At 55.5% G+C, this 13,967-nt stretch overlaps 2 protein-coding genes across 9 annotated transcripts in view; one reads left to right on the top strand and one right to left on the bottom strand.

Annotated features, from left to right (window-relative positions):
• Positions 1 to 5,596, top strand: part of ANKRD52 (ankyrin repeat domain 52) — a 21,454-nt gene extending 15,858 nt beyond the window's left edge. The window contains exon 28 of one of the 2 annotated variants that reach the window (XM_033221687.1): positions 11 to 5,596. In XM_033221687.1, the coding sequence (XP_033077578.1) occupies positions 11 to 261 (251 nt within the window). In that variant the 3' untranslated portion in view covers positions 262 to 5,596. The remainder of the gene's footprint in view (positions 1 to 10) is intronic. The other variant, XM_033221688.1, reaches the window with a different exon arrangement.
• On the bottom strand, positions 5,331 to 13,952 carry SLC39A5 (solute carrier family 39 member 5). Of its 7 annotated transcripts, none has more exons than XM_033221694.1 (13): positions 13,838 to 13,945; positions 13,505 to 13,582; positions 13,089 to 13,131; positions 12,400 to 12,757; positions 10,478 to 10,661; positions 8,409 to 8,571; positions 8,070 to 8,239; positions 7,696 to 7,836; positions 6,914 to 7,010; positions 6,660 to 6,824; positions 6,395 to 6,475; positions 6,066 to 6,256; positions 5,331 to 5,815 (listed from the first exon to the last, which is right to left on the bottom strand). In XM_033221694.1, exons 4-13 carry the CDS (start codon positions 12,684 to 12,686, stop codon positions 5,672 to 5,674), a joined length of 1,623 nt encoding a protein of 540 aa, XP_033077585.1. In that variant the 5' UTR covers positions 12,687 to 12,757; positions 13,089 to 13,131; positions 13,505 to 13,582; positions 13,838 to 13,945; the 3' UTR covers positions 5,331 to 5,671. The 7 variants fall into 7 exon arrangements, with proteins under 7 accessions (XP_033077585.1, XP_033077583.1, XP_033077584.1 ...); XM_033221692.1 differs by having other exon boundaries at positions 13,062 to 13,131; XM_033221693.1 differs by having other exon boundaries at positions 13,062 to 13,131; positions 13,505 to 13,720; positions 13,838 to 13,899.
• Positions 13,953 to 13,967: the final 15 nt, after the last annotated feature.

Here is a 13,967-nt window from a genome sequence, read left to right on the forward strand (position 1 = left end):
GGCCCTGCAGGTCACACCCCAGCACTGGCCTGTGCCCCCAACAAAGATGTGGCAGACTGCCTGGCCTTGATCCTTTCCACCATGAAGCCTTTCCCACCTAAGGATGCCGTCAGTCCTTTCAGCTTCAGCCTGCTCAAGAACTGCAGCATTGCAGCTGCCAAGACGGTGGGTGGCTGCGGCGCCCTGCCCCATGGGGCCTCCTGCCCCTATAGCCAGGAGCGGCCTGGCGCCATTGGGTTAGACGGCTGCTACTCTGAGTAGCCCCCTCCAGTGTCCCTCCCCCGCCGGTGGCTTGATATCTAATTCTATTTATTTAGAAAAAGTCTAAACATTTAGGGCACTTTAAAGGAGAACACGACTGGGTGGAGGGGGCGGACGGGAAGGAAGCCCTGGGGAGCAGCTGCTCACCCCTTTGCCACACCATCTTGGCCTGGCAGGGGTCTGGGACTGACAGGGAGCACCCCAGGCCCTTGGTACCCCCAGGGCGACCCCTTCTGCCAAGTGTCCCAAAATAATTGCTAAATGCCTGGCTCCCCCATTCTTTGACTCCATCTCTTGGTTCCCTCTTTCTGCTGCCAGCTCCCCTGACTCTTCCCTGGGGACTCCTCTCTGTGTCCCTCTTCTCCCCTGCCCCTGCTGCCAGGCAGATCCCCTCTTCTTCCATACCCATCACTGCCTCCCTGCTCGGCCGGTCCCTCCATCCCCGCAGCAGTGAGAAGCCTTAATTTCTGGTACTGTGTGAGCACTCTGGGGGTGTCCCCCTCCCCCTTCAGGGGCAGCTAGAGGATGAGGGGGGAGGATATTTAGCACTGGGGCCTGGAGCTTTTTCCCCACTTCTGTACCCTATCACCCCTAAAGTTCAAATGCAAAACACTTGAAGCAGCAACTACTGTACCTGGGCCCCAATCCTGCACTCTCCCCTGGCTCCTCATATGCAAATCAAGGGCTGGTTCTGCCCCCACAGCCTGCCCCCTCCCCTTCCCTCCCAGTCCTAGCCTGGCCCCTAACCACGCACTTTAACCTTGCTTCTTTCTTTTATCTTCTTTTGGGAGGGCAGAGCCTGTGGTCATTCCTGCCCTGGCTCTCCTTTCCTTGAACTTTGAGGCTTGTCATGAATTTTTAAGTAAACGTTTTATCCTTTAGGGGAAGAAACAAATTAATTTCCTGCCCATTTCAAAACCACAGCCCTAGTATGTCCACTGTGTTTCAGGCATGTGTTTGCATGTATATGGAGGGAGGGACCATGTTCTTCCTCCTGTGCTCCCAAGCCCATAGTTTATCTGTGCTCCCGATCTGCCTCCACCTTCCGTTATGTCCGAGAGTATCCACTGCCCCAGTCACTCCTGATCTGAAGCCAAAGATGGTAGGAGGGGCAGGGCCGACAAGGGACCGTGGCTACTCGGGACCCAGGCTTCCCCTCCAGTGTGAGGAAGAAGCTCTGACCTAGAGAGAGATGAATAGGTACTGGGGCTTGGACCCTGCCTTCCCAGCAGGGAGGAAAGATGGGATTGAGCTAGGGGCTGCATTGGTAAGATTTCTAAAAGTCGCACCCCAAAAGCCAAACTGGGCTGGAGTGAAGAGGGGGCAGTTTTCTCTCTAAATGTAGCATTGAATTTGGCCCTGGTCCCTTTAAGTGCTCTGTCCACCCATCTCCTAGTGCAGCCTCCTGGACAGTTGGACCCACTCCTGCAGCCCAGCGTTCCCTTCCTCACACTCAATACCTCAGCCAGGGGCCAAGACACAGAACTTGAATAGAGGTCATGCCCCCTCCGCCCCCACAGTGCATCCTCGCCCAGTTTGGCTGCCATCAGTATTGTCCCCTGAGAACTGGACAGGCTTCGTTTACACAGTACAGGGTCTCCCCCTAAGGGGATCCTTCAGCCTCCCTTCCCTACCCAAGTTTGCTTTATTCACAGTCTTACCCATCTTTTAGTTGTATACCCTGAATGTCTTGCCATCCTTGTCAAGGGTGGGCTGAGGGGAGGGGGGCGTCCCAGGGACCCCCTCCCTCCCCAATGGATACCCTTAACCATACCTCATGCTGGTTTCCAGAAGCCTGGGGTGTGTCCAAGTCCTTATCTTTCCATGGTCCCTTTTGATCCCCTGTCTCTGTGTCTTGCTTCTCCCAACCCTCAGTTCCTAAATCATTTCAAGGCTTCCAAATGACCATTATTGATGAGAAGGATTGTACAGCTTTTAGTTTTTATTTTTATTTTCAAAGCCAAAGGGCCTTGTGACGCCCCTCTTGCCCACCTCCCTCCACACCGTGTCCTCCCCTATATGACAATCAATGTGACCTCTCTTAAGGGCTGCAGCCCCCATCCCCAACCCTGCTGGCTCTGCAAAGCTTGCCTTCCCTTCAATTCTCTCTCCTGAAATCTTCCCATTCCACCCCCTCCTTCTCATCTTGGTGCTGGGAATTAGGTGGTGGGGGGCAAGGGGAGTGAGGAGATGGGTCCTCCAGAGAGAACTTGCCGAGTGTGAGTCGTGTTCTCCTTTTGCGACGTTTGGCGATGGCGGGAAGCATCTGAGTGTCTGTCAGGAGCCCCGTTGTCTTGCTAGATGAGATTTCTGGGGGCTGTCTGCTCCCTGCTGCCCTCAGCACACTGTCAGCAGTGCTGGGAGGTGGTGGGGAGTCCTCTATCCCTCCATACGTGGCTGTGAGGAAGCCTGGGGGACAAACAGCCTCCTCTCCTTATGCCAAAGGAAACCCCATGCCCCACCCTGGGCTCCCCAGCCCTAGTGTTTTTTGAAGCATTTTGACCATTCTCATGGCCACTGCATATTTATTTTAATGTTAAGTTTTTTTTTAACCTCTTTGACTTAAACGGGTGTGGAGAAGTAAAACAGGCAGAATGCCCCCCAATCTTCATGGGAGAGGGTGGGGAGGGAACAGCGCCTTCCCTTTGCCCTCCCCCTTCCCCCTCTCCCCACCGCAGCTCTAAAGCACTTGCTTCAAGTAATAAGCACTTTTGTGAAAAGGCCTATTTTAAGCGAGGACCCTGGGAGCAGCCCCAGGTCCCAGCAAAGGAAACAGAGCGAGGACGACATAGGAGACAGGGAAACAGACGTGTGAATCAGAGGGTGAGATGGAAAGAGCCAGTTTTTAGTTTCTGATTTTTGGGGAGCTATTTCTGATTGGGCGGTGGCTCTAGTAGGGTCATGTACTATATCCTTCAGAAAAACGAATGGCACAAACTGTGGGTCCCAGGAAGGACCAGCAGACCCGGGTCACTGCCACTGTCCACTGAGACTGACGGGCCACCTCCCCCGCCCCGTGGCCCCCTGAGCCATAGGACTGCTGAAAACCACTGAATGTACAGCCCAGGTTGGGGTGGGGAGCAGCCCCTGGGGGAGGGGGCTTCTCCTTTTGTTTGGTGCTGTGGGGGGTGGGAGAGATGAGACTGAGGGACTGCCACCCCACGTAGACGTGTTTCTTGGGGTGGAGGGGCTGAGGAGGGCCTACCTCCCTCTCCAACCCCAGCCATGGCCCCTCTTCCTTCCTCACCCCTATCCGTTTTGACTGTAAGTCCAGCTCACCTTTGCCTTCAATATGTAACCAAAGGAAAACTCAATACTGTTTCCACCACTGTCTGCCCACCCGAGCACCTTCTTACTCCCTGGACCTAGAAGGGGAGAAGAGGCTGGGGGTGGGGTGGATGGGGCCAGAGTGAACGGTTCTACAGCTATACCCCCAAAACCTCCTCCAGGGTCTTGGAAGGGGTCCTGAGAGGTGGGATTGGGGCCAGGCTGGCAGGGCTGAGTTTGCACGCTGTGTATCTTATGCACGTGAGTGTTTTTGTCTGAATGACTCCAGTGACTGCTCCAGCGGGGAGGCCCCTTCCTCCTTCCCTCTCAGCCATTTCTCACCCACTTCCCATACCCAGTGTTCATCCCCTACCTCCCCTTCCCACCGCAAAGGAAAATAGCCTTACAGACCCTAGCCCAGAAACCCTACTCCTGGGGCAAACCAGTATGGGCCCCCATCCCGCCTAGTTTGAACCCTACCTTTTAAGAAGGAGGGATAAGGAACAAAGCAGCCCCTTCCCCTCTAATTGTGGTGGCTCCAGCCTTCTGCAGCCTTGACCCAGGTGGGGCAAGGGCAGAGGTGAGGAATCTTTGAGGACCAAGCCCAGTGGTCTGGGAAGTGGGAGGTAGAGAGGGAAGGGTCTGCCTTGGGGGCTCCCTCCTCCCAACCCAACCCCTAGAGAAGCGACCAAATCCCAGAGATGGGGTGAAGCTGGGGTGCGGAGGGTCTGCTCTTTGAATTACTTGAAGGTACTGACTCCAAGGCTGCTGTTGCCCACTTAGGTGTGAGGGGGACACTGTCACTGCATTTGGGAGGGCAGAGGGTGGTGGGTGACCAGAGGATCCACCTTGGCCCTCACCCACTCCTGCTAGGCCCTTTCCCTGGGGAATCTGGAAGCCTGACTTTGCCCCCAGGGAAGTTGGGGAGCGCCTTCCCTCCCTTCTCCACCCCTCACTCTGGGCACCCTCTCCAATTGCACTAAAGTAGCTGTTGTGCCAGTCTGCCCCCCCACAGTGGGGGAGGTCTCTGCTTCCAGTCTTCTTCCCCCGCTGCCTCCGCTCCCACCCTGGACAATCTCCTTGTTTCCCTTGTGTTCCTGGATAGCTCAGCTTTGTATGTGTGTTTGGGGGGTGGGGGTGGGTTCTGACTGGAGTGGGTTTGGCAGGGGTTTGGGAAGGGTTAGGGGAGGATGGAGGATGAAGTCTCCTACCCCCTTCCCCAGCTCCAGGCCACAGAAGCCTGGGAAGGGAGGGTGCCTACTCTCGCTGCTGTGTCTTGCAGATGTGCCAAAATGGGTGTGGGTGGGATGGGAGGGTGCCTGGCAGAGCAGCCCCTGGGGTAGCTCTCTCAAAGCAATATAGTTCCCCTGAGGGGGACAGCAAGACAGGGGAGAGGGTTGGGGTGGGGACCTGGGGGTTCCCCATGTACAGCTGTGTATATTCAGGGGTGTTCTCTGTCTGGTACCCGCTGTGGGCATCTATGTGTGTGTGAACCTCCCCTTCCCCAAGCCCTGCATGACCTGTGATGCTGCAGACACCACCATCCTGTGTGCAGGTGTGTGTTGGGGGGCACGGAGGGGCATGTTCCATGTCCTGTTGCACCCTCTACCCTGTGACCCATGTACTCGGTTGTAGGAAGTAAAGAGAACTGAGCACAATTCACTGGATTCTAGTGGAATCTTTCTCTAAGCAATTTTCCCATTCCTGCCTCTCCCTGCCCCGGAACCACCTGTGGTGCTAGTGTTGGGATCAGGGGCGTTTAACGCTGGTGGGCAGCAATAAGGGGCAGATGTGCCCAGATGCCTGCATCCCCAGGGTGCCGAGGGCAGCAGGAAAAAGTGGGGACCTCGGTGCATTTGCCCCACCCCTCCCCTACCTGGGCTAAAGCACAATGCTCTCCCCGCAGATTAATGACCCTGCGCCCTCCAGGCCCCTACTCACATCCTCCCCCAACCGGCTTCGGGTCCTCCCACCACACTCTGGTTTTCTATGCTGTTTTGGTGCAAGTACAACTGTCGTAGTCATGGCTTTGGGATGGGTTCTGTTTATTAAAATCCTGTTGCTCCTACTGGCCCTGTGTCCCGCCTCCATTCCTGTGGTTGGGGGGAAGGAAGGGCAACCTGACCCCTTTCCACTGGCCCCATCAGCCCTCAGTGGTCACGGGCAGTAGCCGCTCCTCCAGCAGGGCTATGGCAAGCATGAGGCCGCCCCCCAGCAGCAGCCCCAGCCCCTGCAGGAGCACATGGGGCGTAGGCATGGACTCCGGAGGACGAAGCAGGGCTGGTAGCTGAAAGAAAAAGAGGATGTCAGGATTCTGGCCTTGCCCCTGACCTCTCAACACCAGAGGAAGGGTGTCAAAAAGCATCAGCAGCCCCCACCCAAACACCTCAGTCTCTTGTTTCTCAGACTTTTGCGGGCCTGTGGTCTGACGCCCTTCCAGGAGCTAATGGTAGAGGCGGAGGGACTGCTACCTCCTTCTCCTCCCCTCCCACCTCCCCACTGCCCTTGTTTTCTCTGCTCTACCCGACATCTCTCACCATGTCCACAAGGGCCACATAGAGGAAGACCCCAGCAGTGACCCCAAACACCCAGGGAGTGAGGGGGACAGGGCCCAGGCTGAGCCCCACCCCCAGGACTGCACCCCCCAGTCCCAGGGCTCCAGACACAAGGCTCAGCAGCAGCAGCCGCCGAAAGGACAGCCCTGACCGGAGCAGCATGGCAAAGTCACCTGTTGGAGACAGAGGACAAGATGGGAGGGAGTAAGCTGGGGTGCCCCTCATCCATGCCACCTGCCAGCCTCCAAGCTCTACCCCTTGGAGCTGTCTCCTTTCTGGAGTCCACCCCGCCCTGCTCCTGCCATTCCTACCCAGTTCATGGGGCAGCTCGTGGCAGAAGACCGCTAAGGTGGTACTGAGGCCACTGGAGAAGCCATCAGAGAAGGCAGCACCTGGGGCCAACAGGGTTGGAAGTTGTCAGTCCAGAAGAAATGTCTCCTCAGAAGCAGGCTCCTGTGTTCTGTGGTCCTCCCGTCCTCTCCCCATTTTCTTCAGGGCCCTCTCCTAGCCCCAGCTGATAACTAGGAACCCTGGCCTCCCCTTGGACCTGCTTCCCTCCATTCCCACCCCTCACACCTATGGCCAGCCCATCAGTGAGGTTGTGTAGACCATCTCCCAGGAGGACCATCCACGTGATATCAGCGCCACCCTGGTGCCCATGACTGTGGCCTTGGTGCCCAGGAGGGGCTGGGGCTGGTGGGTGCTGGCTGTTCTGCTCCCTCTGGCCTTGAGCCCCTAGCTCTGCGGGAAGAACCACAGGACAGTGTTGGTGGCTGCAAGTAAGGACTGTGAGCTTGGAACCTACTCTTCAAATGTTCACCTCTAGTCACCTGGAGCTGCCTGTAGGGGCTGAAGGGCCATCCCATTGCCATTCTCCGGGTCCAGGTTTCGTGTTTCGAGATCCCTTCGTTTTCGCCTGCAGCATCTCTGAAATAGGAGGGTATCCCTCCTAGTGGAGGAGGCAGCAGAGCCAGGGACTAAGGGAAAGCCAGGCCACAAGCTGGGAAAATGAACACCTGGTTCCACCTCTGGCACCTGGGATGTTCTTTGGCCTCTACCTTCTTCCCAGGTTGGCACCTCCCTCTGTTTCTTATTGACTTGAGCTCAGAAGAGGATGCCATTTGGCCAGAAGTCCTGGGTCTGTGCTTAAGGAGCCCCTGCCCACTCCCTGTTAGCCGATAGGTCCTGCACACCAGGCAAATATCGGAGATCCAGGAGCACACACTGCTCCTCTCTTGGCTTTTTGACCCAGTTCTTTTTTTTTTTTTTTTGAGACAGAGTCTCACTCTGTCACCTGGGCTGAAGTGCAATGGTGCCATCTTGGCTCACTGCAACCTCCACCTCCCGAGTTCAAGCGATTCTCCTGCCTCAGCCTCCTGAGTAGCTGGGATTACAGGCATGCGCCACCACGCCTGGCTAATTTTGTATTTTTAGTAGAGACGGGGTTTCACCGTGTTGGTCAGGCTGGTCTCGAACTCCTAACCTTGTGATCTGCCCGCCTCGGCCTCCCAAAGTGCTGGGATTACAGGCGTGAGCCACCACGCCCAGCCAGGCCCAGTTCTTGACTGGGACTCTGGTTTCAGCAGAAGGAGGAGAAAAGGGTATCACTCACTGGCCTGAGCCCTCGGTGCCGCAAAAGCCCCAGTATGTTCTCGAGCACAAAGAGCAGGAAGAGGCCTCCGAGCACTGACAGCCCCGGGCCCAGGTCCTCCTCTGGTAGTCCACCAGGTCCTGTGTGCCGCTCTCCTTGTGCCTGACAGAGAGAAGGTCAGGGCAGACCCTGGAAGCCCCTATACCCAACAACATCCCCTTGTGTGGGGGGGTGGCAAGCCTTTGCAGAATGCTCTACTTGAAGGCAGCCGTGAGCTGAAGCCAGGATCCAGGAGTAGGATGTGGGAGCTGATGGAAAGGGGGAGGGGATGTCCTATGGCTGGGGACACCTTAGATCCATGGAGGCCAGGGGTTCAAAGAAGGGGCTTCACATACATGCGGTAGCAGGTGTAGCAGTGCATCCCCACAAAGAGTGCCCACGGCCAGGGCCCCCAGGAAGCCCAGCAAGGGCCGCAGTAGACGAGGTTCCAGGAGCCGCAGCAGCAGCAGGGATAGGGGAGAAGGGAGGCTGAGCAACAGGACTGCCAGGGCACTCTGAAGCAGGGCTGGGGAGAATCGGGCTGAAGTTAGGCCAGGGCAGGAGGAGAGTCCCACATGTAAGGTGGGGCAGAGAGAACACTACAAGGAGAGGCAGGACCCCAGTGAGCCTCCTTTCTTGGCATGGGCCCCACTTCCAGGATTCAGGGAGCCCCCCACCCACTCCTACTTGCTGACCAGATAGTAGATCCCCTGGGGGTGCAGGGGCCGGAGCTCCGATGCAGACGCGGCTGTCGATCTGATAAAGCAGGGCTGGGCACAGCAGAGCAAACTGACGAGGGGTCAGAGGAGCAGCGGGACTCAGGCCAAAATTGACCAGCAGCTGGGAGCCGTTCAGACACTAGGGGAGTTGAGGTTCATACGTTGGAGAATCACCAGGAACTATGACTCAGATCTTTAACACTTGGCCAGGTGCAGTGGCTCACACCTGTAATCCCAGCACTTGAGAGGCCCAGGCGGGTGGGTCACCTGAGGTCAGCAGTTCTAGACCAACCTGGCCAACATGGTGAAACCCTGTCTCTACTAAAAATACAAAAATTAGCTGGGGATGAGCCGGGTGCGGTGGCTCAGGCCTGTAATCCCAGCACTGTGGGAGCCTGAGGCAGGTGGATTGCCTGAGCTCAGGAGTTCGAGACCAGCCTGGGCAACATGGTGAAACCCCATCTCTACTAAAGTACAAAAAAATAGCTGGGCATGGTGGTGTGCGCCTGTGATCCCAGCTACTCAGGAGGCTGAGACAGGAGAATCACTTGAACCCAGGAGGCAGAGGTTGCAGTGAGCTGAGATCACACCAGTGCACTCCGGCCTGGGCGACAGAGTGAGACTCCATCTCAAAAAAAAAAAAAAAAAAAAAATTAGCTGGGGATGGTAGTGAACACCTATAATCCCAGCTACTTGGGAGGCTGAGGCAGGAGAATTGCTTTAACCCAGGAGGTGGAGGTTGCAGTGAGCCGAGATCGCACCATTGCACTCCAGCCTGGGTGACAGAGTCACACCCTGCCTCAAAAAAAAAAAAAAAGATATTTAACAGCTGTCCTTCCATTGCATAGACTCCTGGGTCTCTCCCAGGGTCCCCTTTGCTCCTACCGGCAGGTGTCTTGGGGACTGGGGCCAAGGGTACTTATAATCAACGTGTATTAATTATTAGTAAATATTCAGTCAAATGCAGGTATTCAATTCGATGCAAACTGGGTGCTAGTGAGCATTGTCATCATTTCCCCCCCAAAACCCTGATCATTTCATTCATTTCATTGATTTGACAAATGAAGCTGGTTGGAAAACTAGAGCTCTCCATGCCAGAATCTTAAAAGGGAAAAGACCCTAAAATGCCATCTAACCTCCCTCTCAACAGCCCTGTCCGATGTTCATCCGGCCTCAGCTTGAATGCTTCCTGCGATAGGGCACTCACTGGACCTCCATCAGGGTTAGGCAGCTTTGTCTGCCCTCTGGTGTAAGTAGAACATATTATCTGTCTTTCTGGATGAAGACAGCTATCCATTCCCTGCAGTTCTCCTCTCCAGGTGACCATCCAGATCCTACCCTGGGCTGCTTCTCTAGATTCTCTGCTTTGCCATCTATTCCCCTAAACTGAGTCTTGGAGCTCTGGATATGGGCTCACCTGCTCTGATCCCAGAGGGAACATAGTTCACTGTTGAAATAGCATCCCCTAAGACCACAATGGAATTTTTTTTTTTTTTTTTTTGAGACAGTCTCACTCTGTCACCCAGGCTGGAGTGCAATAGTGCGATCTCGGCTTACTGCAATCTCTGCCTCCAGGGTTCAAGCAATTCTCCTGCCTCAGCCTCCTGAGTAGCTGGGATTACAGGCATGTGCCACCGTGCCCAGCTATTTTTTTTTTTTTAGACGGAGTTTCCCTCTTGTTGCCCAGGCTGGAGTGCAAATGGCACCATCTCGGCTCACTGCAACCTCCGCCTCCCAGGTTCAAGCGATTTTCTCACCTCAGCCTCCCAACTAGCTAGGATTACAGGCACCCGTTACCACGCCTGGCTAATTTTTGTATTTTTTAGTAGAGATGGGGTTTCACCATGTTGGCCAGGCTGGTCTCAAACTCCTGACCTCAGGTGATCCACTCACCTCGGCCTCCCAAAGTGTTGGGATTACAGGCATGAGCCACCACACCTGGCCCATGTTGGGATTTAAAACTAAAACAAAAAAAACTGATTATTTAAACACTTCAGGCCATCTAATCCCGTGGCTCCTAACCCTTTAGAGACCATCAGACTCACATCCTCATTCAGGTGGTCAGCCAATGAGTGGTCCAGCAGCAGAAGCCTGTGAAAGAGGTCCAGGCCCGAGGGGGCTGGCCCACGGGGTAGGTGAGGGGCCTTTGACTCTTCCAGGTCACCCCACCCTGAGGGACCCAGAGGCATCCCTGCCCAGACATCCACACTCAGCTCAGGGTTCTGCGGCCTGGAATGGATGAGACAGCAAGTCAGCCTCTCTTGTGTTCTCTATCAACCCGCTTTGAGAGGCTCCCAGGGAGTTTGGGGGGAAAGGGGGAACTAGCCACTGATGGGAGATCCTGGGACCCAGAAACCATGGAATGTCATTCTTAGGAAGATCTGAGAGTTGTCCATTTTCTGCCACTGGGGGGACAGAAAAAAGAAGGACAACGAGCCGGGCGCAGTGGCTCACACCTGTAATCCCAGCACTTTGGGAGGCCAAGGTGGGCGGATCACATGAGGTCGGGAGTTCGAGACCAGCCTGACCAACATGGAGAAACCCCATCTCTACTAAAAATACAAAATTAGCTGGGGTGGTGGTGCATGCCTATAATTCCAGCTACTCGGGAGGCTGAGGCAGGAGAATCGCTTGAACCCGGGAGGCGGAGGTTGTGGTGAGCTGAGATTGCGCCATTGCACTCCAGCCTGGGCAAAAAGAGCGAAACTCCGTCTCAAAAAAAAAAAAAAAAAAAGGAGGACAACCAAAAGGGCTACGAACGGCTGGGCACGGTGGCTCACACCTGTAATCCCAGCATTCTGGGAGGCTGAGGTGGGTGGATCACCTGAGGTCGGGAGTTCGAGACCAGCCTGACCAATATGGTGAAACCCCATCTCTACTAAAATTACAAAAATTAGCCAGGCATGGTGGCGTGTGCCTGTAATCCCAGCTACTCAGGAGGCTGAGGCAGGAGAACTGCTTGAACCCGGGAGGTGGAGGTTACAGTGAGCCAAGATCACACCACTGCACTCCAGCCTGGGCGACAGAGCGAGACTCTGTCTCAAAAAAAAAAAAAAAATAGAAAACAGAAAGGGCTGCCAGGTGCGGTGGCTCATGCCTGTAATCCCAGCACTTTGGGAGGCCAAGGCGGGCAGATCACCTGAGGTCGGGACTTCGAGACCAGCCTGACCAATATGGAGAAACCCCGTCTCTACTAAAAATACAAAATTAGCTGGGTGTGGTGCACATGCCTGTAATCCCAACTACCAGGGAGGCTGAGGCAGGAGAATTGCTTAAACCTGGGAGGCAGAGGTTGCGGTGAGCCGAGATAGCGCCACTGCACTCCAGCCTGGGCAACAAGAGCAAAACTCCATCTCAAAAAAAAAAAAGAAAAAAAAGAAAAAGAAAGGGCTACGAATTTGGAGCCAAATTAGCCCAGAGACACTGAACAGTGATACGAAGAGCAAGAAATTTAAGGGCTTAGAGATTTGGAGGAGGAGAGAATTAGAAGGCAATAGAGGTCTAGGGTGGTGGCTCCCATCTGTAGTCCCAGCACTTTGGGAAGCTGAGGCAGGCAGATCGCTGAGCTGAGCCCAGGAGTTTGAGAACAGCCTGGGCAACATGGCGAAACCCTGTCTCTACAAAAAATTGTAAAAATTAGCCGAGAGTGGTGGTGTGTGCCTGTGGTCCCAGCTGCTCAGGAGGCTGAGGAGGGAGGATGGCTTCAGCCTGGAAGGCGGAGGTTGCAGTGAGCCGTGAATATGTCACTGCACTTCAGCCTGGGTGACAAAATGCGACCCCCCCCGTCTCAAAAAGAGAGAGAAGGCAATAGAGGCATGAGAGGTATTGAAGAGATACCAAGGAGCTGGGTTCTGAAGAATTTGTAACTCCAGGCATCTCGTGAGGAAGCCAGAACGAGGCAACTGGGAGCAAGCACTGAGAGAACCTGGGGGATGTGGCCCTGTGGAGTGGAGGAAGGGGTCAGTACCTGTGCGTGGAATTGTCTGCAGCTGGGGGTGCAGCCCGTCCAGTCAGAGGTCCATGCTGTCCCAGGCGAAGCCCCTGAACTCGGCCTAGCCCCAGGCTGTGGAGAAGCCGCGCCAAGCCCCCTGCAGTCAGCGTCCCATTCTCTCCATACAGGCCAAACAGCTGGGCCAGGTAATGGTTCTGCTCCTGCTCAGCAGGGCCCAGGTTGGGGACTGAGCCCCCTACCCAGCCCAAGACGACCCACACACAGAAGCCAGCCAGCAGATGACTCACTGGGGACCCCATCATTGGTGAGGGGAATGGCTTAGGGTCTCAGGTTCTGGCTCCTATTCTCCCCGAAACATCCTGAGGACTGTGCCCTGGAAGAAGAACAAATGGGCTGGAGTTGCTGCTCTGCTCTCCAGCACGAGTCCATGGGGGAGCCAGAGCTCCTTACACCTGTTCCCCACCGAGTCCAGCAGCAGCCCCTACTGCAGCCTTCTTTCTCCCTTCACACTGCCTTCTTTGGGAGCAGCCTCTTGTTTGCCGGTTCCTAGAGCACTTCCCTGACTCGGAGCTCTCCCCATACTTCATCCAGAGCTGACTGTCCATTCCTTGTCCCCTAAACCCCACCCCTTAACTTTGCACCACCTCTTTATCCCCCCTCAATCCCCAGGGCCTCACCCCTACTGGCAATGCAAGAGCTGTCACCTCAGGTCCCTTGTTAGACCTTGCCGTTGATGTTAAGCAGTTCCTGAGTCAGGGAGGGGGGAATCCAGGCTTAGCCTCCAGGTGTCCAGGTGGATTGGAGGCCACGTCACTTAGAAGGCTGAGATGGACACGCACCCCCTCCTAGCCCACCTGCCTTGGGGCGGGGTCAGGGGTGGGGCCAGTGTGTGAAGGCTCACATAAGAGAGGAGTTAATGGTTCACTGGTCTCTGGGGTGGGGGTCAAAGGTCAGTCTCTGCTGGGCCCCTGAGTAGGGAGGGGCCACCCTCTGCCCTGGGAAAGCCACATGGCTAAGGAGAACCTGGGCCTAGTCTTTTTCCTCTTAAATAATTCACCCCATCCTTAACACAGTTAGTACCATGTTAGCCCTTTCCCGCATGTACTTCCACCCCACCTACCTTACATCTGGCACTAAACTTCATCTCCAACCCCCATCCCCATATTCCTTGGGAAGGTTGGACCCAGGTGTCCCTAACCTGGGGAGGAGGGGGAAAAGGCAGATCAGTGGCAAGCCCAGATGCATGCATGGGAAATAAACTGTTCTTAGCAATTTCTCACCCCAAGAAGAGAAAGAGCCAGAGCTCTAGGGATCAATGACCAAGAAAGGGGAAGCCCTATGGGGGAAGAGGAAACAAGGATCTGGGCTCCCCTCTGATGTCTGACCTGGCCTAAAATCAGGCAAGCAAAGTCTGATAGGGGTGACTGGTCCAGGGGGTTGAGGTTGGCATTACCTGATCGCAGGAGACAAGGACACCCAGAGGAAGGGGGACACAGCCTTCTTGGTTCCAGCTGGGGGGGTAGGCAGGCAGGCGGGCAAGGGTCACCTGCAGGGAGGGGGTAGGGGAGGGACACTACCTTAAA

Source organism: Trachypithecus francoisi, unplaced genomic scaffold (genome assembly GCF_009764315.1).
Source record: "Trachypithecus francoisi isolate TF-2019V2 unplaced genomic scaffold, Tfra_2.0 Lachesis_group11, whole genome shotgun sequence".
In the NCBI taxonomy this organism is placed as follows: Eukaryota; Metazoa; Chordata; class Mammalia; order Primates; family Cercopithecidae; genus Trachypithecus; species Trachypithecus francoisi.